We start from the raw sequence: 25,529 nt of genomic DNA, 5'->3' as shown, positions 1-25,529 counted from the left end.
CACTCCCTCAGTACTGCCCCTCCGACAGTGTGGCACTCCCTCAGCACTGCCCCTCCGACAGTGCGGCACTCCCTCAGCACTGCCCCTCCGACAGTGCGGCACTCCCTCAGTACTGCCCCTCCGACAGTGCGGCACTCCCTCAGTACTGCCCCTCCGACAGTGCGGCGCTCCCTCAGTACTGCCCCTCCGACAGTGCGGCGCTCCCTCAGTACTGCCCCTCCGACAGTGCGGCACTCCCTCAGCACTGCCCCTCCGACAGTGCGGCGCTCCCTCAGCACTGCCCCTCCGACAGCGCGGCGCTCCCTCAGTACTGCCCCTCTGACAGTGCGGTGCTCCCTCAGTACTGCCCCTCCGACAGTGCGGCGCTCCCTCAGTACTGCCCCTCCGACAGTGCGGCGCTCCCTCAGTACTGCCCCTCCGACAGTGCGGTGCTCCCTCAGTACTGCCCCTCCAACGCTGCGGCACTCCCTCAGTACTGCCCCTCCGACAGTGTGGCACTCCCTCAGCACTGCCCCTCCGACAGTGCGGCACTCCCTCAGCACTGCCCCTCCGACAGTGCGGCACTCCCTCAGCACTGCCCCTCCGACAGTGCGGCACTCCCTCAGCACTGCCCCTCCGACAGTGCGGCACTCCCTCAGTACTGTCCCTCCGACAGTGTGGCACTCCCTCAGTACTGCCCCTCCGACAGTGCGGCGCTCCCTCAGCACTGCCCCTCCGACAGTGCGGCGCTCCCTCAGCACTGCACTGGGAGTGTCAGCCTATATTTAGTACTCAAGTGTCTGGAGTGGGACTTGAACCCACGAACTAGTGACTCGAAGGCAAGAGAAAGTGCTGCCCACTGAGCCGATGCTCGTTATCACATCCAGCTGCCCCTTTCTCACGTGCGAGTGGGAGTCGTGTCTTATCACGTGCCACGTAGACTGGGAATGGGGCTCAGGGCCTTCCTGGTCTCGAAGGGCCAGTGACTCTTTGGGTACGGCCTTTGCAGCGGACAGGAAGGAGCTATGCTGAATATTGAACTGGAACAGAACTTCCCCAAATTAGCCCTTCATTGTGCAACTGACCTTTGAAGGGCTAATGGTAAAAAATGTTCAAAGTGTGCACAAGAGGAAGAGTCAACTCCCCTGTTGCAAAACGCTTCTGCTCTCCAGACGCTTGAAGGGCAGTCACCAGTGTGCTGTGTGGGACTAACTCATTCCGGGGTACAAGTGTCGTCACTGTTGTAATTACATTGGATTACACAGGATACACGGTCCAGGAACAGGCCATTGGGCCCAACCAGCCCACACCGCCGTTTATACTCCACTCGAGCCTCCTCCCGTCTTTCCTCATCTAACTCTATCAGCATGACCCTCTATTCCCTTCTTCCCCCATGTGTTTATCCAGCCTCCCCTTAAATACATCGATACTATTCGCCTCAACACCCCCCCCGCCCTCTGACAGCGAGTTCCACATTCTCACCACTCTCTGGGTAACGAAGATTCTCCTGAATTCCCTACTGCATTTCTTCATAGCCTCTAGTTATGCCCTTCCCCACAAGTGGAGGCACTCTCTCTGTATCCACTCTTATCAAAACCTTGCCTCATTTTAAAAACCTCTATTAGGTCACCCCTCAGCCTTCTCTTTTCAAGAGAAAAGAGACCCAGCCTGTTGAAACATTTCCTGATATGTACACCCTCGCATTTCCGGCATCATCCTTGTAAACCTTCTCTGCACCCTCTCAAGTGCCTCTATATCCTTTTTATAACATGGCGACCAGCATGGTTGGGGAGGGTTTAAACTAAGTTGGCAGGGGGATGAGCACCAGGATGTAGAATTAGAAAGGAGAAACGAAGAGCAAAAAGGAGTTCCTGAGCAGAGCGCTTGCTTTGGGGAGTCTCGTGTCTGGGGACATGCGGACAATGTGGCCCGCCCAGCGGAGCTGGTCGATTGTGGTCAGTGCTTCGATGCTGGGGATGTTGGGCCTGGTCGAGGACGCTGACGTTGGTGCGTCTGTCCTCCCAGGGGGATTTGTAGGATCTTGCGGAGGCATGGTTGGTGGTACTGACGGATAGCAATAAAGCAAGAAATAGCAAGGTATGAGGTTGTGTCAGACGAAGAGAGAACACAGGATGGCCGAGGATAGGTTTACAGTGTCTGTATGTGAACGCACGAAGCGTAGTAAACAAGGTTACTGAGCTGCAGGCGCAGATATCCACATGGGAATAGGATGTCATGGCAGTAACGGAAACCTGGCTCAAAAAAGGGCAGGATATAAGGTGTTCAGGAAAAATAGGGAAGGGGTAGGTATGGCAGTACCACCAACGATGCCTCCTGCAAATCCCCTGGGAGGACAGACGTTCCAGCATTAGCCTCCTCGACCAGCATTGAAGTACTGACCACACTCGATCAGCTCCGCTGGGCAGGTCACATAGTTCGTATGCCAGACACGAGACTCCAAAAGCAAGCGCTCTGCTCAGAGCTCCTTCATGGCAAACGAGCCAAAGGTGGGCAGAGGAAACGTTACAGGGACACCCTCAAAGCCTCCCTGATAAAGTGCAACATCCCCACCGACACCTGGGAGTCCCTGGCTCCTAGAATCTATTACATCCGGTCCTGGTGACTTATCTACTTTAAGTACAGCAGTCTTTCTAGTAATTCCTCCTCATGAATTTTTAACCTATCCAATATCTCAACTACTTCCTCTTTCCCCTCCGACAGTGAGGCGCTCCCTCAGTACTGCCCCTCCGACAGTGCGGCGCTCCCTCAGTACTGCCCCTCCGACAGTGCGACGCTCCCTCAGTACCGCCCCTCCGACAGTGCGGCACTCCCTCAGTACCGCCCCTACGACAGTGCGGCACTCCCTCAGTACTGCCCTTCCGACAGTGCAGCACTCCCTCAGTACTGCCCCTCCGACAGTGCGACGCTCCCTCAGTACTGCCCCTCCGACAGTGCGACGCTCCCTCAGTACTGCCCCTCCGACAGTGCGGCACTCCCTCAGTACTGCCCCTCCGACAGTGCGACGCTCCCTCAGCACTAGAGTGAGACTCGAACCCACAAACTTCTGACTCAGAGGTGCATGTGCTGCCCACTGAGCCACAGCTGACACTGTGACTAAATGGCGGTCTATGGTGGCTCAGTCCCACACACGGAACTGACCCACACACAGGCACGGCGGGATTAACCCGATCCTTTGAGCACGATTTGCGGATATTGCATCAGCAGTTTGAGAGATCGGTTGCAACACGAAGCGTTAATTTGGGGAAGTTGTGTAAAAAATGATACAAGTTAGACGCAGTAACCAAAGGCCAATAGTGTGTGTAAAAAAGACAGCGTCAGCAGTGACTCAGTGCACTGTACTCTCTCTCAAGTCAGGAGGTCGTGGTTCCAGTCCCGCTCCAGAGACCTGAGCACAAAATCCAGGCTGACATTCCCAATGCAGTACTGAGGGAGCGCCGCACTGGCGGAGGGGCAGTACTGAGGGAGTGCCGCACTATTGGAGGGGCAGTACTGAGGGAGTGCCGCACTGGTGGAGGGGCAGTACTGAGGGAGTGCCGCACTGTCGGAGGGGCAGTACTGAGGGAGTGCCGCACTGTCGGAGGGGCAGTACTGAGGGAGTGCCGCACTGTCGGAGGGACAGTACTGAGGGAGCGCCGCACTGTCGGAGGGACAGTACTGAGGGAGTGCCGCACTGTCGGAGGGGCAGTACTAAGGGAGCGCCGCACTGTTGGAGGGGCAGTACTAAGGGAGCACCGCACTGTCGGAGGTGCCGCCTTTTGGATGAGACGGTAAACCGAGGCCCCATCTGCCCTCTCGGGTGGACGCAAAAGATCCCATGGCCACTATTTCATAAGAACAGAAGAAATAGGAGCAGGAGTTGGCCATTCGGCCCCTTGACACTGCTCCGCCATTTAATAGGATCATGGATGATCAGATCATTGACTCAGCTCCACTTCCCCGCCCGCTCCCCATAACCCCTTCTCGTTTAAGATAACTGTCTATCTCTGTCTTAAATATATTCAATGACCCAGCCTCCACAGCTCTCTGAGGCGGAGAATTCCACAGATTTACAACCCTCTGAGAGAAGAAATTCCTCCTCATCTCAGTTTTAAATGGGCGGCGCCTTATTCTAAGACTATGTCCCCGAGTTTTAGTTTCCCCGATGAGTTGAAATATCCTCTCTGCATCCACCTTGTCGAGCCCCCTCATTATCTTATACGTTTCGATAAGATCATCTCTCATTCTTCTGAACTCCAATGAGTATAGGTCCAACCTACTCAACCTATCTTCATAAATCAACCCTCTCATCCCCGGAATTAACCGAGTGAACCTTCTCTGAACAGCCTCCAATGCAAGTATATCCTTCCTTAAATACGGAGACCAAAACTGTACGCAGTACTCCAGGTGTGGCCTCACCAATACCCTGTACAATTGTAGCAGGACTTCTCTGCTTTTATACTCTATCCCCCTTGCAATAAAGGCCAACATTCCATTTGCCTTCCTGATCACTTCTTGTACCTGCATACTAACTTTTTGTGTTTCATGTACAAGGATCCCCAGGTCTCTCTGTACTGCAGCACTTTGCAATCTTTCTCCATTTAAATTATAATTTGTTTATCTGGTTTTTTTTCTGCCAAAGTTGATAACCTCACATTTTCCCACATTATACTCCATCTGCCAAATTTTTGCCCACTCACTTAGCCTGTCTATATCCCTTTGCAGATTTTTTGTGTCCTCCTCACAATTTGTTTTCCCACCCATCGTCAGCAAACTTGGCTACATTACACTCGGTCCCTTCATTGGAGTTCCAATGAGAGGTGACCTTATCGAAACGTATAAAATTATGAGGGGGCTCGAAAAGGTGGATGCAGAGAGGATGTTTCCACTGATGGGGGAGACTAGAACTAGGGGGCATAATCTTAGAATAAGGGGCCGCCCATTTAAAACTGAGATGAGAAGGAATTTCTTCTCTCTGAGGGTTGTAAATCTGTGGAATTCGCTGCCTCAGAGAGCTGTGGAAGCTGGGACATTGAATAAATTCTAGACAGAAATAAACAATTTCTTAACCGATAAGGGGATAAGGGGTTATGGGGAGCGGGCGGGGAAGTGGAGCTGAGTCCATGATCGGATCAGCCATGATCTTACTCAATGGCGGAGCAGGCTCGAGGGGCCGTATGGCCGATTCCTGCTCCTATTTCTTATGTTCTTATGAACCCCTGATAACCTTTCTTGACACTGAAATGTTAGCTTGTAGAAAATGATTCAGTACTCTGTGCGCGAACCGTTGTTTAACCCAAGGCTTGTTTCCTGTTGTTGCAGGCACTGCTCCCCTGGGACAGTCAATATGTGAGACACCACCAGATACCAGTACCTTCTTCCCCATCGAGATGGACGACAAGGACAACATCTGTCGGACTCCCTGTTCGGTGAGATGATCCCTCTCTGCTTTTGATCCACTGCTCTTCCCCCCCCCCTTTGCTTTGTTGGGAGGGGTGGGGTGTAGGTGCGCACCTGGTGAGTATGCTCACAGGTTTGTAGAGCCTGCCCTGGGCCGATGTCCCGATGCCATCGAGTCGCTAAAAACAGCTCTGGGCCCTGACCCCGTTAGGTGTGGCGAGGAGGCTCAAGCACGTGGGGAGATCCCGTCCGAACTGACCCCCGTCCGGACGGAATTCCTCATCGGCGCCAAGCCCCGGAACCTCCCTCGGGAGCCGGCGCCTCACAACTTGAGCCTCCTCCGGGGAAATCCCCTCCGTGCCTTTCAGTTCTGCGCGGAGGGGTTTCCTGTACGGGCTGCTCCTGCACACTCTCCACCTTGCCATCCTTGCCGGCCGTCCGGACACGCCATGGCGTACCATCTTGCCGTCCGGAGGACGCTCTCTATGCGGGAGTCCTCCCACTATTTATTGGGGACTCGGCCTGTAGGGTGGTGCACGGAGCAGTCCTGTGCAATCGGTTTTTCAGTCAGTTCACGGGCTCCCAGGCCGCCTGCAATTTCTGCGGTCTGGAGGAGTCCGTGTTCCATACGTCCGTGTTCCATGTTTATGTTGTATGTGCGAGGTTGCAGCCCCTCTTTCAATATTTGAAGGGGCTGCTCCTCAAATTCTGGTTGCACTTCAGTCCCACGCTCCTGATCTTTGGGCACCCTGTGCAGAGGGGAGCGGGCAGGTCGGAAGGCCTCCTCGTAGGACTGCTCCTGGGCCTGGCCAAGGGGACCATCAGCAGATCCAGGCAGCGGGCGGTCGAGGGGGTCGTTCAGCCCGACTGCCTGCCTCTCTTCCGCGGTTACATCCGAGCCAGGGTGTCCCTGGAGATGGAGCACGCGGTGTCCACCGGTACGCTCGCGGCCTTCCGCGAGAGGTGGGCGCCGGAGGGACTGGAGTGCATCATCGCTCCCGGCAACCAAATTTTAATTTGATTCTTCAATGCTAAAAGTTTCATTTAATTAATTTATCGGTTTTAGTGTCCCTTTAATAAGGGGGCACTTGATTTATAGTTTCAACCAAAAATAGTTGTGGAGCTGTTGAGTTGGGAGTGGCTTAGCCACAAGACTCAATAAAACCCCGGCCAATTGGGTTCGGGGGATCCACGATGGGGCAGGTGGTTGTGAGCCTGGTGGATGAACCGGTAATGTGTAGTAGTGTGATTGTCAAACCTTTGCTATTAAGAACTAGTTGGTTTATTAGCAATGTGTTGCTTTGGATTCTTCAGCAAAGAACCCATGAAGCAAATACATTACGGGCAGGTGGGTGGGTGGGGGGGTGGGGTTCAGTGTGGGCTGTGGCCGTGGTGCCTTGCGGCAGCGGTCTCGTGCTCCAATGCCTGAGCCTGAGTGCCGGCTGGCTATTCGACTGTTGTGTGAGTCGTACAACTTCTTGAAGCAGGCAGGGTTTAGGGTTGCCGAGAGGGGCAAGATCCCAAGTGTGAAGGGAACGAGCGAGAAGATGGAGAAAGGAGAGAAGGTTAAACACTGTGGAGGGACTGGGGAAGCTGGGACTGTTCTCCTGTAGAGCAGAGAAAGTTAAGGGGAGATTTAACAGAGGCGTTCAAAATCACGAGGGGTTTTCAAGGAGAGGGTGGATAACCAGAGGGACACAGATTGACGATAATCGGCAATGGACCCAGAGGGGGAGATGGGGAGAATGTGTTTACGCAGCGAGTTGTTGTGATCGGGAACGCGCTGCCTGAAAGGTCGGTGGGAGCAGATTCAACAGTAACTTTCTAAAGGGAATAGGGAAGAAAACATTTTCAGGGCTACGGGGAAAGGGCAGGGGGGGAGTGAGACTGATTGGGTCGCTCTGTCACAGAGCCGGCACAGACACGATGGGCCCAATGGCCTCCTTGTTGCTTCCTTGACTTTTTCTGGTGTTGAAGAAGAATGATCGAATGTGTGCGATTTGGAGAAGTCGTTCAGGGTGTCCGGTCGAGGGAACTGAGCGATGTAATCCAGTAGTTCGTGGGAGTTATCCACTTTGGTTAGAAAAATAGAAAAACAGAGATTGGGAAATGTTCAGAGGGACCTGGGTGTCCTTGCACACCAATCACTGAACGTTAACCTGCAGGTACAGCAAGCAATGAAGAAAGTAAATGGTATGTTTGCCTTTATTACAAGAGGATTTGAGTATAAGAGTAAAGACGCCTTACTGTAATTATATAGGGCCCTGGTGAGACCGCACCTGGAGTATTGTGCACAATTTGGGTCTCCTTACCTAAGGAAGGATATACTTGCCATAGAGGGAGTGCAGCGAAGGTTCACCAGACTGATTCCTGGGATGGGGGGATTGTCCTATGAGGAGAGATTGAGCAGACTAGGCCGATACTCTCTGGAGTTTAGAAGAATGGGAGGTGATCTCATTGAACCACACACAATTCTTACAGGGCTTGACAGGGTAAATGCAGGGAAGATGTTTCCCCCGGGCTGGGGAGTCTAGAACCAGGGGTCACAGTCTCAGGATAAGGGGTCGGCCATTTAGGACTGAGATGAGGAGGAATTTCTTCACTCAGAGGGTGGTGAATCTTTGGAATTCTCTGCCCCAGAGGGCTGTGGAGGCTCAATCGTTGAGTATATTCAAGGCTAAGATCGATAGATTGTTGGAGTCTCGGGGAACTAAGGGATAGGGGGATTGAGCGAGAAAGTTTTGAGGTCGATCAGCCATGATCTTATTGAATGGCGGAGCAGGCTCGAGGGGCCGAATGGCCGACTCCTGCTCCTTATTTTTATGTTCATGTCTTGAAAGCTTGTAAAACTAAAATGCCTATGTGATATTTAACAGGACCTTGCTGATGGAGAGCGGAGCAGCACTGGGGAGAGTCCGAGCAGTTTCTTCAGCGATGACGACAATGTGGATGATTACGAGATGATGGTTGGCCTGTACGTCTCTCTCTCTCTCTCGCTGCATTAATTGTTAAGTTGCGAAGGCGGTGGGGGGGAATGTCCATTGTGTTGTACCTGCTCGCGGAATATCCCTGTGTGGGGAACAAATGATGGGTCGGAGTAGGTTTATCACCTCGGGAACGGTGATTGTCTTCAGCCACCTTCTGAGAGCACGGTTGGCCATTTTGGGTCTGCTGCCGTCCCAGTGACTTCAGGGGGAGGGGCCTCTGTGAATATTAATGAGGAGGCGGGGCTTCACGCTTGATGGAAGGCTGACATTTTGCTGCCAAAATCCTCTGTGCGGTGAATTAATCGCAGTTTCGGCACCGTACCCGACACATACAGCGCCTTTACCGTAGTAAAACGCCCCGATGCGCTTCACGGGAGCGATTATCAGACAAAATGCTCCCCGCAGTCAGAAAGCTGTGGGTTCAAGTCCCACCCTTGGACCTGAACAGCAAATCTAGTGCTGAGAAAAGACAGACGTGCATTTCTATAGCGCCTTTCATGACCACCGGACGTCCCAAAGCGCTTTATAGCCAATGAAGTGTTGTAATGTGGGAAACGCGGCAGCCCATTTGCGCACAGCAAGCTCCCACAAACAGCAATGTGATAATGACCAGAGAATCTGTTTTTGTGATGTTGATTGAGGGATAAATATTGGCCCCAGGACACCGGGGAGAACGCCCACTGCTCTTCTTCCAAATAGTGCCACGGGATCTTTTACAGAGAGTTAACAGGAAGCAAATAGAGATTAACAACAATAAGGACTCGCATTTATATAGTGCCGTTAAGATGCTTCACTGGAACGATTACGAAACATAACTTGGCACCGAGTCACATAAGGAGATATTAGGATAGAAGCTTGGTCAATGTGGTAGGTTTTAAGGAGCATCTTAAAGGAGGAAAGAGAGATAGAGGTTTAGGGAGGGAGTTCCAGAGCTTGGGGCCCAGGCAACAGAAGGCACGGCCACTGATGGTGGAGTGATTATAATCAGGGGTGGTCAGGAGGGAAGAATTGGAGGAGTGCAGAGATCTTGGGGGGGTGGGGGGTGGGGGGGGTTGTGGGGCTGGAGGAGATTACAGAGATAGGGAGGGGCGAGGGCCATGGAGGGATTTGAAAACAAGGATGAGAATTTTGAAATTGAGGCATTGCTTAACCGGAAGCCAATGTAGGTCAGTGAGCACAGAGGGTGATGGGTGAGCGGGACTCGATGCGAGTTAGGACACGGGGCAGCGAGCACAGGGGGTGATGGGTGAGCGGGACTCGATGCGAGTTAGGACACGGGGCAGCGAGCACAGGGGGTGATGGGTGAGCGGGACTCGATGCGAGTTAGGACACGGGGCAGCGAGCACAGGGGGTGATGGGTGAGCGGGACTCGGTGCGAGTTAGGACACGGGGCAGTGAGCACAGGGGGTGATGGGTGAGTGGGACTCGGTGCGAGTTAGGACACAGGGCAGTGAGCACGGGGGGTGATGGGTGAGCGGGACTCGGTGCGAGTTAGGACACGGGGCAGTGAGCACAGGGGGTGATGGGTGAGCGGGACTCGGTGCAAGTTAGGACACGGGGCAGTGAGCACAGGGGGTGATGGGTGAGCGGGACTCGGTGCGAGTTAGGACACGGGGCAGCGAGCACAGGGGGTGATGGGTGAGTAGGACTTGGTGCGAGTTAGGACACGGGGCAGTGAACACAGGGGGTGATGGGTGAGCGGGACTTGGTGTGAGTTAGGACACGGGGCAGTGAGCATAGGGGGTGATGGGTGAGCGGGACTGGGTGCGAGTTCGGACACGGGGCAGTGAGCACAGGGGGTGATGGGTGAGCGGGACTGGGTGTGAGTTAGGCCACGGGGCAGCGAGCACAGGGGGTGATGGGTGAGTGGGACTTGGTGCGAGTTAGGACACGGGTCAGCGAGCACAGGGGGTGATGGGTGAGTGGGACTCGGTGTGAGTTAGGACACGGGGCACAGGGGGTGATGGGTGAGCGGGACTGGGTGCGAGTTAGGACACGGGACAGTGAGCACAGGGGGTGATGGGTGAGCGGGACTCGGTGCGAGTTAGGACACGGGACAGTGAGCACAGGGGGTGATGGGTGAGCGGGACTCGGTGCGAGTTAGGCCACGGGGCAGCAGAGTTTTGGATAAGCTGAGGTTTATGGAGGGTAGAATGTGTGAGGCCAGCCAGGAGTGTTTTGGAATAGTCGAGTCTGGAGGTGACAAAGGCCTGGATGAGGGTTTCAGCAGTGGATGAGCTGAGGCAGGTGCGGAGACGGGCGATGTTACGGAGGTGGAAATAGGCGGTCTTCGTGATGCTGTGGATATGTGGTCAAATACGAGACGAGATGAGGTGGTGAGATAGAGCTGTTTGTGGGAGCTTGCTGTGCACAAATTGACTGCCGCATTTCCTACATTACAACAGTGACTACACTCCAAAAAGTACTTCATTGGCTGTAAGGATGAGGGGGTTGACTTATGAGGAAAGGTTGAGTAGGTTGGGCCTCTACTCATTGGAATTCAGAAGCATGAGGTGATCTTATCGAAATGTATAAGATTATGACGGGGCTTGACAAGGTGGATGCAGAGAGGATGTTTCCACTGATGGGGGAGACTAGAACTAGGGGACATGATCTTAGAATAAGGGGCTGCCCATTTAAAACTGAGATGAGGAGGAATTTCTTCTCTGAGGGTTGTAAATCTGTGGAATTCGCTGCCTCAGAGAGCTGTGGAAGCTGGGACATTGAATAAATTTAAGACAGAAATAGACAGTTTCTTAAACAATAAGGGGATAAGGGGTTATGGGGAGCGGGCAGGGAAGTGGACCTGAGTCCATGATCAGATCAGCCATGATCTTATTAAATGGCGGAGCAGGCTCGAGGGGCTGTATGGCCAACTCTTCCATAACCCCTTATCCCCTTATCAATTAAGAAACTGTCTATCTCTGTCTTAAATTTATTCAATGTCCCAGCTTCCACAGCTCTCTGAGGCAGTGAATTCCACAGATTTACAACCCTCTGAGAGAAGAAATTCCTCCTCATCTCAGTTTTAAATGGGTGGCCCCTTATTCTAAGATCATGCCCCCTAGTTCTAGTCTCCCCCATTAGTGGAAACATCCTCTCTGCATCCATCTTGTCAAGCCCCCCCATAATCTTATGTTCTAAGGCATTTTGTGATGTCCGGTGGTCATGAAAGGCACCATATAAGTGTCGCTCTGTCGCTCTGTCGCTCTGTCGCTCTGTCGCTCTGTCGCTCTGTCGCTCTGTCGCTCTGTCGCTCTGTCGCTCTCACGCTCTCACGCTCTCACGCTCTCACGCTCTGTTGCTCTGTCGCGAGGAGTTCTTTAAGGCAGTAAAACTGTTGAGATCTACAGTGTCACATTCTGCCGGACATGGGGTTTCCCTTTCGGATGACGTTGTTATTTATCTTTCTCTTTCCCAGATCTTCGGCTCGCTCCTTCTCCGACGACTTGAGCCGGGCCGGGCTGAGAGTAGACAGCTCGCCCCACCTGGTAGACGGCGTGTACGACGGCATGGGCAGGTCACCGAGTGCCTCCAGGTCACCGCTGAGCATTGAGCTGGACACAAGCCAGCTCTGCCCGCTGATCAAAGCGGGCTGGCTGGACAAGAACCCGCCGCAGGGGTAAGGAAGGGCCTCACACGGCCCACTGAGATGTTTCAGATTCTCGGAACAGGCTTGGAGTGAACCTGGGCAGGCTCACTGGGACCACACCGGGGCGCAAAGGGTTCGACTACCAGGGCCGACAGCAGAAAGTCAATTGGAATATTTTCTTAATGAAAGAAAGACTTGCTTTTCTATAGCCACCGGGCGTCGCAGAGCGCTTTACAGCCAATGAAGTACTTTTTGGAGTGTGGTCACCGTTATAATGTGGGAAACGCGGCAGCCAATTTGCGCACAGCAAGCTCCCACAAACAGCAATGTGATAATGACCCAGATTATTTTTTGTTTTTGTTACACTTGCTGAGTGATAAATATTAGCCCCAGGACACCGGGGATAACACCCCTGCTCTTCTTCGAAATAGTGCCGTTGGATCTTTTGCATCCACTTGAGAGAGAAGACGGGGCCTTGGTTTAACGTCTCATTCGAAATACGGCAGCTCCGACAGTGCGGCGCTCCCTCAGTACTGCCCCTCCGACAGTGCGGCTCTCCCTCAGCACTGCCCCTCCGACAATGCGGTGCTCCCTCAGTACTGCCCCTCCGACAGTGTGGCGCTCCCTCAGTACTGCCCCTCCGACAGTGCGGCGCTTCCTCAGTACTGCCCCTCCGACAGTGCGGCACTCCCTCAGTGCTGCCCCTCTGACAGTGCGGCGCTCCCTCAGTACTGCCCCTCCGACAGTGCGGCACTCCCTCAGTACTGCCCCTCCGACAGTGCGACACTCCCTCAGTACTGCCCCTCCGACAGTGCGGCACTCCCTCAGTACTGCCCCTCCGCCAGTGCGGCACTCCCTCAGTACTGCCCCTCCGCCAGTGCGGCACTCCCTCAGTACTGCCCCTCCGCCAGTGCGGCACTCCCTCAGTACTGCCCCTCCGCCAGTGCGGCACTCCCTCAGTACTGCCCCTCCGCCAGTGCGGCACTCCCTCAGCCCTGCACTGGGAGTGTCAGCCTGGATTTTTGGGCTCAAGTCCCTGGAATGGGACTTGAACTTACAACCTTTTGACTCAGAGACGCGTGTGCTGCCCACTGAGCCATGGCTGACATTAATGGTGAGAGACTAAGAACTGTGGAGGAACTAAAGGATTTAGTTGTGCTGCGACACACATCACTGGAAGCTAGATATATCCGTACATATGGTAAACATTTCAATTGACCCCTGGCCTCAACAGCTTTTTGGAGGAAGAGAGTTCTAGATTCCCAGCACCCTTTGTGTGAAGAAGTGCTCCCTGAACGGCCGGGCTCTAATTTTAAGGTGACGCCCCCCTTGTTCTGGGCTCCCACCACCAGAGGATATAGTTTCTCTCGATCCACCCGATCGAATCCTGTAATCATCGTAAACCCCTCGATTAGATCGACCCTCAGTCTTCTGCACTCGAGGGAACACAGGCCCAGTCTGTGCAGCCTGCGGGGGATAGGGGGTTATGGGGAGCGGGCGGGGAAGTGGAGCTGAGGCCATGATCGTATTAAATGGCGGAGCAGGCTCGAAGGGCCGTATGGCCGACTCCTGCTCCTATTTCTTATGTTCTTATGTTATAAACTGTCTTCATAATGGAACGCTTTCAGCTCTGGTATCATTCTGGTGAATCTGCGCTGCTCCCTCTCCAAGACTGATGTATCACAGAACGGTTACAGCACAGAAGGAGGCCATTCGGCCCGTCGAGCATGTGCCGGCTCTCTGCAAGAGCCCCTCAGCCAGTCCCACTCCCCCCCGCCCTTTCCCCGGAGCTCTGCACATTTTTATTTTTTCCAGGAACTTATTCAGTTGGCTTTTGCGGTGTTCTGAGTTGCGGGCCCCAGAACTGGACGCCGTGGGATATTCCAGGTTGAAGGAATTTAAAATCTTCAAACGTCTTCCTAGAAACATCGAAAATAGGTGCAGGAGCAGGCCATTCGGCCCTTCGAGCTTGCACCGCCATTCAATAAGATCATGGCTGATCATTCCCTCAGTACCCCTTTCCTGCTTTCTCTCCATACCCCTTGATCCCTTTAGCTGTAAGGGCCACATCTAACTCCCTTTTGAATATATTTAGTGAATTGGCCTCAACAACTTTCTGTGGTAGAGAATTCCACAGGTTCACCACTCTCTGGGTGAAGAAGTTTCTCCTCATCTCGGTCCTAAATGGCTTACCCCTTATCCTTAGACTATGTCCCCTGGTTCTGGACTTCCCCAACATCGGGAACATTCTTCCTGCATCTAACTTGTCCAGTCCTGTCAGAATTTGATATGTTTCTATGAGATCCCCTCTCATTCTTCTAAACTCCAGTGTATGTAAGCCTAGTCGATCCAGTCTGCGGGCGAGTGCCTGCGGGATCCCGGGAAAGGAGCTGCTCAACAACATTGCACAGGAGCAGGTTGGATGGGCCTGGGGGAAAACTGATCCAAGTGGGCCCATAATTATCGTTATTCATGTTCATTGCATGACGCGTATGATTCTGATTCTGAGCATGGAAACATAGGTCGGTATCATCACCATCACAGGCAGTCCCTCGGAATCGAGGGAGACTTGCTTCCACTCTAAAAGTGAGTTCTCAGGTGACTGAACAGTCCAATACGGGAATTACAGTCTCTGTCACAGGTGGGACAGACAATGGTTGAGGGAAAGGGTGGGTGGGGAGTCTGGTTTGCCGCACGCTCCTTCCGCTGCCTGCGCTTGGTTTCTGCATGCTCTCGGCGACGAGACTCGAGGTGCTCAGCGCCCTCCCGGATGCTCTTCCTCCACTTAGGTCTTTGGCCAGGGACTCCCAGGTGTCGGTGGGGATGTTGCATTATATTCAACAATGTTATATTCCGGTACATTCAACAATGAAAGCCTATGTTCTGTAACAAGTCGGTATATATTCTGGTTCTGGTAACATTGCAATACGAAATTCCTATACATATAGGCAAATTTCTCTCTAACACGTGAAATAAAACGGGCTGGTACAAAAGCAAAATACTGCGGATGCTGGAATCTCCAACAACAACACAGACTGCTGGAAATCTCAGCAGGTCGGGCAGCGTCTGTGGAGAGGGAGCAGAGTTAACGTTTCGGGTCGATGACCCTTCGTCAGAACTGGAGAGTGTTCGGAAAGAACGGATTCTTAACCAGCACTGAAAGGGGGAGGGGCAGAAAGAACAAAAGGGAAGGCCTGTGATAGGGTGGAAGACAGGAGAGATTAGAGAGACACAAGGGGATGATGGGCCGAATTCAAATGGTAAAGGCAGGAGTTTGAAAAACATTAGTCAAGATAGGCCGGTACATATTCTGTTCTGTATATCGGTAAATTGGTGTATATAGGTACATTAGTGTATATCGGTATTCTGTATATCGGTACACTAGTGTATATCGGTATTCTGTATATCGGTACACTAGTGTATATCGGTATTCTGTATATCGGTACACTAGTGTATATCGGTATTCTGTATATCGGTACATTAGTGTATATCGGTATTCTGTATATCGGTACACTAGTGTATATCGGTATTCTGTATATCGGTACACTAGTGTATATCGGTATTCTGTATATCGGTGTAAACAAGTGAATCTATTTTCCTCGGTCTTGTTTTTCCTCCTTTTGTCGATTCTGTTCAGCCTATTCGGGAGGCCTTATATTGTTTTTCCTTCATTTATTTGGTGGGCCTGGGGCTACTGCCACATCGTCCCCGCGGTTAATCGTCCCCACGGTGAACCCTGTCCGCGGTTAATCCATCCCGCGGTTAATCCGCCCCACGGTTAATCTGTCCCTGTGCAGCAGCTTATGCTCGGATCCCGAGCGTTACATTCTGTACAGGTCACCTTGTCGAGGCTCCCCTGAAGGATGTTTGTGGTTTGACCATCGAGTTGAGCAACTCTCGCTTAGTAAGGTTTGACAGTGGCCTTTGAGAGAGGATGCAGGCGGGCTGAAGGTGGATAAATATAGAGGGTGTCAGAGTGTGGCCAGCTCACAAAGGGCCTGGTACGTTGTGTTAGTGAACAGTCAGCGATCTGGAACTCGGACACGCCCTTCACAAACTCTCCCGTCCGTGTCAATTCCCCGAGCACCTTGCACTGACCCACGCTGGCAGTTTTTGGATATATCAGCAGCCTAGAGTTTGGCTTCTGTCTTGTTGAGGATCAGGGAGTTTCCTGACACAATTCTCCCTCGAGATTAAACGGGTGGGAGAGTCCGTGAGAGTCTGTGATAGGGGAGGGTTGTCCATTGGCTGTGGGGGGGGGGGGATTAAATGGGTGGGTAGTGTCCGTGATAGGGGAGGGTGTACACGAGCTGTGGGAGGGGATTAAACGGGTGGGTGGATGAAATGGAAATCTCCGCTCCATGTAACTATGGTGCAGGCCTGCCGGTGATTGGGATGAGTTGCGGGGTCCGAGCCTGGAGACCGGGTCCGCCACATGTTCAGTCACACAGCATTGGTAGGCTGGAGTAACGGTTAATAGCAGTGGCGCTGTGGGACCCACCATCTCTGGGACAACAAGAACATGAGAATTAGGAGCAGGAGTAGGCCATTCGGCCTCTCGAGCCTGCTCCGCCATTCAATAAGATCATGGCTGATCTTCGACCTCAACTCCACCTTCCTGCACTATCCCCATATCCCTTGATTCCCTTAATATCCAAAAATCTATCGATCTCAGCCTTGAATATACTCAACGACTGAGCCTCCACAGCCCTCTGGGGCAGAGAATTCCAAAGATTCATCACCCTCTGAGTGAAGAAATTTCTCCACATCTCAGTCCTAAATGGCCGACCCCTTATCCTGAGACTGTGACTCCTGGTTCTAGACTCCCCAGCCCGGGGGAAACATCCTCCCTGCATTTACCCTGTCAAGCCCTGTAAGAATTGTGTCTGTTTCAATGGGATCACCTCTCATTCTTCTAAACTCTAGAGAATATAGGCCTAGTCTACTGAATCTTTCCTCATAGGACAATCCCCCCATCCCAGGAATCAGTCTGGTGAACCTTCGTTGCTCTCCCTCTATGGCAAGTATATCCTTCCTTAGGTAAGGAGACCAAAACTGTACACAATACTCCAGCTGTGGTCTCACCAGGGCCCGATATAATTGCAGAGCAGGTCTCCAGTCGTCCTGGTTAACCCTTGCCACTGGACCAAGACCTAGCTCTGTCAAGCCCGTGTGGTGGCTGGTGTGCAACGGTCACCCCACGTTAAATAAATCCACGCACAGGCATCTTCCACCCTTCAGGATGTAGTTCGGGATCTGGAATATTAAGTCCTTAATTGAAACACCTGTGAACTCATCCCTTTTTGGCATGGAAGCAAGTCATCCTCGACTTAACAGGAAAGGTTGAGGAGGTTGGGCCTCTACTCATTGGAATTCAGAAGAATGAGAGGCGATCTTACCGAAACGTATAAGATTATGAGGGGGCTTGACAAGGTGGATGCAGAGAGGATGTTTCCACTGATGGGGGGAGACTAAAACTAGGGGGCATAATCTTAGAATAAGGGCCGCCCATTTAAAACAGAGATGAGGAGGAATTTTTTCTTCTCTGAGGGTTGTAAATCTGTGGAATTCGCTGCCTCAGAGAGCTGTGGAAGCTGGGACATTGAATACATTTAAGACAGAGATAGATAGTCCCTTAACCGATAAGGGAATAAGAGGTTATGGGGAGAGGGCAGGGAAGTGGAGCTGAGTCCATGATCGGATCAGTCACGATCGTATTAAATGGTGGAGCAGGCTCGAGGGACTGAATGGCCTACTCCTGCTCCTATTTCTTATGTTCTTATGATACGAGGGGCCACCTAAGAAGAAGAGAAGATACAATTGCACCCTCCATCCATCTTCCGTCTTGGGCGAAATGACATTGATGGGAGAGAAACCTGGTTGTCCAATGGTGGGGGATGGGAGGCCGGCCAGGGGAGATTTGGAATAGTCGAGTCTGGAGGTCGGAATAGCGCCTTTGTGTCGTCTTCCTACACTAAACGCGCTACGTAAATGCAGGCGGTTGTTGTTGTCGAGTGCGGGTGAGGGCAGGGTCAGGCTGCCTGCTGAGGTGGAATAGCACGTTTGACGCTCATTGTCTGGGGTCACCAATGAGGGACGACGGGGCGGGGGGGCTGAGGGCCAGATCAGGGGCCGTGGGTACCCCAGCGAGGAGACCCAATGGTCCGGACAGGAGAGGAGGGGATGGAGTTACTGCGCACTTCCTGCGATAACATGCCCTCTGGGTGATGTCATTGCCTGAGCGCAGGTTCTAACCCGGAGGTCTTGCATTCCTAGCAATGACGGGCTAACGCAGAAAACACAGACTGAGTGGGATATCCCATCACAGTGCGGCACTTACGACAGTTATACTCTCATCATCATAGGCAGTCCCTCGTATCGAGGATGACTTGCTTCCACGCCAAAAAGGGATATGTTCCAGATCCCGAACTACGTCCTGAGGGGTGGAAGATGCCTGTGCGTGGATTTTTTTTAACGTGGGGTGACCGTTGCACACCAGCCACCACACGGGGCTTGACAGAGCGAGGCCTTGGTCCAGTGGCAAGGGTTAACCAGGACGACTGGAGACCAGCTCTGCTGCACGGACCCAGTACTGCACACATATCGCACAGTGTGGGCTGGGCCCGTGCTGCCCCTGGGCCCTCGGCTCTCCTGGGCCCCGAACACATCCCCCCCCCCCACAGTCTCTCGTCGCCCCTTCGCCCCGACCTCGCCGGTCCTGTTGTATCTGCCCACGCTCCAATCACCGACCTGGACCTTGATGACGTCACTCTTCGCTGCCGTCGCCCTGCTGCCCGGAGTGGTATACCTCCACGGGGCCACCGCTCACCGCTCCTTTTATGGCCCCGCTGGTGTTTTCCCGCAGGTTGGGGCCTCCATATATACAGTTATACAGGGCCCTGGTGAGACCGCACCTGGAGTATTGTGTACAGTTTTGCTCTCCTTACCTAAGGAAGGATATACTTACCATAGAGGGAGTGCAACGAAGGTTCACCAGACTGATTCCTGGGATGGGGGGGATTGTCCTATGAGGAGAGATTGGGTCGACTAGACCTGTATTCTCTAGAGTTTAGAAGAATGAGAGGGGATCTGATTGAAACGTATAAAATTCTGACTGGGTTAGACAGACTGGATGCGGGGAAGATGTTTCCCCCAGGCTGGGAAGTCTAGAACAAGGGTCACAGTCTCAGGATACGGGGTGGGAAATTTAGGACCGAGGTGAGGAGAAATGTTTTCACTCAGAGGGTGGTGAACCTGTGGAATTCTCTACCACAGAAGGCTGTGGAGGCCAAGTCACTGAATATATTTAAGAGGGAGATAGATAGATTTCTAGACACAAAAGGCATCAAGGGGTATGGGGAGAAAGCGGGAATATGGTGCTGAGATAGAGGATCAGCCATGATCATAGTGAATGGCGGTGCAGGCTCGAAGGGCCGAATAGCCTACTACTGCTCCTATTTTCTGTGTTTCTCCGTATTTAAGGAGTGATACACTTGCATTGGTGGCAGTTCGGAGAAGGTTTACTAGGTTGATTCCTGAGATGAGGGGGTTGTCTTGTGAAGAAAGGTTGAGCAGGTTGGGCCTATACTCATTGGAGTTTAGAAGAATGAGAGGTGATCTTATTGAAACATACAAGATTCTGAGAGGCCGCGCCAAGGTGGATGCAGGGAGGATGTTTCCCCTCGTGGGGGAATCTAGAACTAGGGGGCATAGTCTCAGAATAAGGGGCCTTCCATTTTAAAACTGAGATGAGGAGGAATTTCTTCTCTCAGAGAGTTGTAAATCTGTGGAATTCTCTGCCCCAGAGAGCTGTGGAGGCTGGGTCATTGAATATATTTAAGGCGGAGATAGACAGATTTTTGAGCGATAAGGGAGTAAAGGGTTATGGGGAGCGGGCAGGGAAGTGGAGCTGAGTCCATGATCAGTCATGATCTTATTGAATGGCGGAGCAGGCCCGAGGGGCCGTATGGCTTACTCCTGCTCCTATTATGTTCTTGTGTTGCCAAGCAACGCCCGGCCTCACTCAGACCGCGAGGTTATCAGGCTTGCCGAAACCAAGCTCTTTCGAGCAAAGGTCACTGAAGCAGAGGTGATTTTGACCTCCGAGCACAGGGGGACACTGTAGCTAGTTGTAGCTCCCCCCTACTGCCACTCCCACTACCTCAACAACAATTTGCATTGATATAGCGACTGTAACGTAGTAAAACGTCCCAAGGCGCTTGACAGGGTGCGTAATCAGACAAAATTTGAGACCGAGCCACGTGAGTTATCGGGACAGGTGACCAAAAGCTTGGTCAGAGAGGAAGATTTCTTGGACTATAGGGGGAGTCCAGGGTTGTGGGGAGCAGGCAGGGAAGTGGAGTTGAGGCCAGGATCAGATCAGCCATGATCTTATTGAATGGCGGAGCAGGCTCGAGGGGTCAAATGGCTGACTCCTGCTCCTATTTCTTGTGTTCTTGTGTTTTAAGCAGCAGTCTTAAAGGAGGAGAGAGAAGCGGAGAGGTTTAGGGAGGGAGTTCCAGAGCTTGGGGCCCAGGCAGCTGAAGGCACGGCCACCAATGGTGGAGCGATGGGAATCGGGGGAGGCTCGAGAGGCCAGAATTGGAGGAGCGCAGAGATCTTGGTGGGGAGCTTTTGGGGCTGGAGGCGATCAGAGATAATGAGAGGGCGAGGTTGTGGAGGGATTTGAACACGAGGGTGAGAATTTTACGGGAGAGGAGGCCAATGTCGGTCAGCGAGCGCTGGGGGTGATGGGTCAGCGGGACTTGGTGCGAGTCGGACTGATTGTCTCAGCACCAAGCGTGGGAGGAAGTTGGGTATTTTATGCTGAGCAGGAGATAAATTGAGGAAGGAAAGTGTAGATTAGCCACGGCAAGTGGATTCCAGGCGTCTGGGTGCTTTTTTTGTTAAAACAGCGATGTTTACTTCCCTGACAAAAGTATTGGGATTGTGGGGTCAGCATTTAGCACAGAATCAAGGCTGGTTTCCTGATTTAGTGGCTGGTTTGTATATTCTGTTACTGATCGTAAACACAATGGCCGCACCCTGAGTCACTGGAAAGGACGTAGAGATATGTACAATATATCGAGTAGGTTAGGCCTATACTCTCTGGAGTTTAGAAGAATGAAAGGTGATCTCATTGAAACATACAAGTTTCTGAGGGGGATTGACCGGGTAGATGCTGAGAGGATGTTTCCCCCCCGGGCTGGGGTGTTATCGAAACATAGGGGCCAAGTTTCAGTTGGGTTCCAGCACTGAGCCCTGCAGCACCCCACTAGAACCAGGGGGTCACAGTCATAAGAACATAAGAAATAGGAGCAGGAGCAGGCCATACGGCCCCTCGAGCCTGCTCCGCCATTCAATACGATCATGGCTGGTCCGATCATGGACTCGGCTCCACTTCCCCGCCCGCTCCCCATAACCCCTTATTGGTTAAGAAACTGTCTATCTCTGTCTTAAGTTTATTCAATGTCCCAGCCTCCACAGCTCTCTGAGGCGGCAAATTCCACAGATTTACAACCCTCTGAGAGAAGAAATTCCTCCTCATCTCAGTTTTAAATGGGCGGCCCCTTATTCTAAGATCGTGCCCCCTAGTTCTAGTCTCCCCCATCAGTGGAAACATCCTCTCTGCATCCACCTTGTCGAGCCCCCTCATAATCTTATACGTTTCGATAAGATCACCTCTCATTCTTTTGAATTCCAATGAGTAGAGGCCCAACCTCCTCAACCTTTCCTCATAAGTCAATCCCCTCATCTCCGGAATCAACCGAGTGAACCTTCTCTGAACTGCCTCCAAAGCAAGTATATCCTTTCGTAAATATGGAAACCAAAACTGCACGCAGTGTTCCAGGTGTGGCCTCACCAATACCTTGTCTCAGGAAAAGGGGTCAGCCATTTAGGACTGAGATGAGGAGAAATTTCTTCACTCAGAGGGTTGTGAGTCTTTGGTATTCTCTGCCCCAGAGGGCTGTGGAGGCTCAGTCTTTGAGTATATTCAAGTCAGAGATCGATAGATTTTTAGACTAGTGGTATCGAGGGATATGGGGATCGGGCGGGAAAGTGGAGCTGAGGTCGAAGATCAGTCAGGATCTCATTGAATGGTGGAGCAGGCTAGAGGGGCCGAATGGCCGACTCCTGCTCCTAATTATTTAAAAAAAATTTATTCTCGGGATGTGGGCGTCGCTGGCAAGGCCGGCATTTATTGCCCATCCCTAATTGCCCCGTGAGAAGGTGGTGGTGAGCCGCCTTCTTGAACCGCTGCAGTCCGTGTGGTGAAGGTGCTCCCACAGTGCTGTTAGGGAGGGAGTTCCAGGATTGTGACCCAGCGACGATGAAGGAACGGCCGATATATTTCCAAGTCAGGATGGTGTGTGACTCGGAGGGGAACGTGGAGGTGATGGTGTTCCCATGCACCTGCTGCCCTTGTCCTTCTAGGTGGTAGAGGTCGCGGGTTTGGGAGGTGCTGCCGAAGAAGCCTTGGCGAGTTGCTGCAGTGCATCTTGTAGATGGTGCACACTGCAGCCACGGTGCGCCGGTGGTGGAGGGAGTGAATGTTGAAGGTGTCCTTATATAAAAAAATTAGTTTCACTTCATTGCTGCCATTGTGGGTGCTTTCATCGCACCGATGATTTCTTCTCGTAGGAAGATGACGGAAATTGATTTTATTTTTAAATAGAGAAGGGTCGTTCCAACACGGCGGCAAAACCCGACACCTCTGAATTCCGGAATATTCTCTTTCCTCCAGGTTGTTGCGTTTGAATTATTTCTCCACCGGGAACATCTTCAGGTCTGGTGGAATGTGGTGTTAGCTGGCTGTTGACGTGTTTGGCTTCTGATTTTTGTTGTTGTTTAAGAGCGAGATAGATTTTATTCATTTTGGTTGTTGGCTGTGCTGTGGTAGTTTCTGATTGGTGGCTGAGGCCTGTAGCCCCCCCCCCTCGTACCGTGTTGGTGTTTGTCCTGTGGTAGAATCCAGACCCGTGGTCGTGTGTGTGGAGGTGGTGATGGGGACAGGTCTGCATGCCCTGGGGTGCAGCACAGGAGGAGGCCATTGGGCCCATCGCTCTCTGTGAAAGAGCGATCCGATTGGTCCCACGTCCCCCCTCCCCCCCCCCCCCAACTCTCTCCTCGTAGATTAGCAAATTTCAAGTATTGATCCAATTCCCCTGTTGAAAGTTATGATTGAACCTGCTCCCACTGCCCTTTCAGGCAGCGTGTTCCATAGAAACATAGAGAATAGGTGCAGGAGTAGACCGTTCAGCCCTTCGAGCCTGCACCACCATTCAGTTTGATCATGGCTGATCCTCTATCTCAACACCATATTCCCGCTTTTTCCAGATCACAGCTGCGTATAAAAATAATGTTTGCACATCTCCCCTTCTGGTTCTTTTGCCGATTATCTTCAATCTGTGTCCCTCCGGTTACCAACCCTCCCTTCTCCGAAAACAGTCTCTCCTTATTTACTCCATCAAAACCCTTCAATATTTTGGACTCTTCTATCAAATAATCTCATCCCTGGAACCATTCTGGTCAATCTCCTCCGCACCCTCTCCAAGGCCTTCACGTCCTTCCTGAAGAAAATCGGTAGATGTTTGTGATGCAGCCTATATGCCAGTAAATACGGTACATGCTGCTCAGGCCTGGCTCAGTGGGCAGCTCTCTCGCCTCCGAGGCAGAAGGTTGTGGGTTCAAGCCCCACTCCAGGAACTTGAGCGCGTAAATCTAGGCTGACACTCCCAGTGCAGTGCTGAGGGAGTGCCGCACTGTCGGAGGGGCAGTGCTGAGGGAGTGCCGCACTGTCGGAGGTGCCGTCTTTCGGCTGAGACATTAAATCGATCACAACGACTCGCTGTGTGAAAACATTCTCCCCCTCTGGTTCCATCGCCGATTATCGTCAATCTGTGTCCCTCTGGTGACCGACCCTCCTGTCACTGGAAACAGCTACTCCTCATTTACTCTATCAAAACTCTTCATGATTTTGAACAACTTGATTAAATCTCCGCTGAACCTTCTCTGCTCCAAGGAGAACAACCCCAGCTTCTCCAGTCTCTCCACGTCACTGAAGTCCCCTCCTCCCCGGGACCATTCTGGTCAATCTCCTCCGCTCCCTCTCTAAGGCCTTCACATCCTTCCTAAAGTGCGTTGCCCAGAATTGGCCACACTACTCCAGCTGGGGCCTAGTCAGCGATTTGAGAAAATCCTATCTGCTCGAGTTGATTGGTTCCCTTGATTGCTGTTCCTTTGCTCAGAAGAACTTTTCTTTTTGAAAGTTTTTCCCAGTGCCCCCATCTTCTTCTTTCCCTTCGAGCCCCAACCCCACCAAGGCCGAGATGGCAGGGGGCCTGCTGTTCCCAAACCGGCCCGTGGGCGGCGCTCACGAGCGATCCCGCCTCGCAATGACCCCAAGGACATCCCCGTATTTAATTGTCCTTTTCACAACTCGGTGTAACTCTACATTTTTCATTTAAAAAGGGGCTCCCTGATGGTGAGAGTTTTTTTCTTTAGGCGGCCTCCATGATGGCGGGACTCTCTTTTTAAAATAAAAGATCTTGATTTTTTTTTTCCAATTTTATTTATTAAAAAATATAATTTCTGTCTGTTCCTGCGAAGGTTGGAAGCCTTCTCTCACGGGTTTGATCGGTGCATTATGTTCAGTGATGGCTGTGCTCTGCCTGAGATTGTGTGCTGGCTAACACGTTGCACGCTGCATTCGTGATCACGCAAAATGCTAATGAGGCTGAGGGAGGGAAGGGGCGGGGTGTGAGGGAGGGAAGGGGCGGGGTGTGAGGGAGGGAAGGAGCAGGGTGTGAGGGAGGGAAGGGGCAGGGTGTGAGGGAGGGAAGGGGCAGGGTGTGAGGGAGGGAAGGGGCGGGGTGTGAGGGAGGGAAGGGGCGGGGTGTGAGGGAGGGAAGGGGCAGGGTGTGAGGGAGGGAAGGGGCAGGGTGTGAGGGAGGGAAGGGGCAGGGTGTGAGGGAGGGAAGGGGCGGGGTGTGAGGGAGGGAAGGGGCGGGGTGTGAGGGAGGGAAGGGGCGGGGTGTGAGGGAGGGAAGGGGCGGGGTGTGAGCGAGGGAAGGGGCGGGGTGGGAGATGGAGGGGGAGGAGTGTGTGAGGGAGGGAGGGGAGAGGGGGAGGGGTGTGAGGGAGAGAGAGGGGAGGGGTGTGAGGGAGGGGAGGGGGGCGGGGTGTGAGGGAGGGGGCGGGTGGTATATGAAGATGTGGACAGTATATGGAGGGGGCGAGGGGTATATGGAGGGGATGAGGGGTATATGGAGGTGCAGGCAGTATATTGAGGAGGTGTGGGAAGTATATGGAGGGGGTGAGGGGTATATGGAGGGGCGAGGAGTATATGGAGGGGGCGAGGGGTATGTGGAGGTATGGGCAGTATATGGAGGGGTATATGGAGGGGTAGGGAGTGAAGGACCGAGTACGTTCAGTAATGCTGTCCTTGGGGACGGAGTTGGAGTTGAGCGCTGAGCTGAGGGAGGGGGTGTGAACGATGGGGTGTACTAGACACAGCTCTCTGATGTCCCCCTCTGTCTCCCCACCCCCTGCAGCTCCTACATATACCAGCGACG

At 52.7% G+C, this 25,529-nt stretch overlaps 1 protein-coding gene across 1 annotated transcript in view; it reads left to right on the top strand.

Annotated features, from left to right (window-relative positions):
• Window positions 1-25,529, top strand: part of LOC139274675 (arf-GAP with Rho-GAP domain, ANK repeat and PH domain-containing protein 1) — a 253,972-nt gene that overhangs the window by 137,968 nt on the left and 90,475 nt on the right. Inside the window, exons 5-9 of the mRNA XM_070891353.1 lie at window positions 5,299-5,405; window positions 8,253-8,350; window positions 11,785-11,985; window positions 22,700-22,741; window positions 25,509-25,529. The exon at window positions 25,509-25,529 is cut by the window's right edge and continues 49 nt beyond it. Coding sequence (XP_070747454.1) covers window positions 5,299-5,405; window positions 8,253-8,350; window positions 11,785-11,985; window positions 22,700-22,741; window positions 25,509-25,529 — 469 coding nt within the window. The remainder of the gene's footprint in view (window positions 1-5,298; window positions 5,406-8,252; window positions 8,351-11,784; window positions 11,986-22,699; window positions 22,742-25,508) is intronic.

The sequence above is a fragment of the Pristiophorus japonicus genome, chromosome 10 (genome assembly GCF_044704955.1).
Source record: "Pristiophorus japonicus isolate sPriJap1 chromosome 10, sPriJap1.hap1, whole genome shotgun sequence".
Lineage (NCBI taxonomy): Eukaryota > Metazoa > Chordata > Chondrichthyes > Pristiophoridae > Pristiophorus > Pristiophorus japonicus.
The sequence above is the reverse complement of the archived record's forward strand: the minus strand, read 5'-3'. Positions and strand labels throughout refer to the sequence as shown.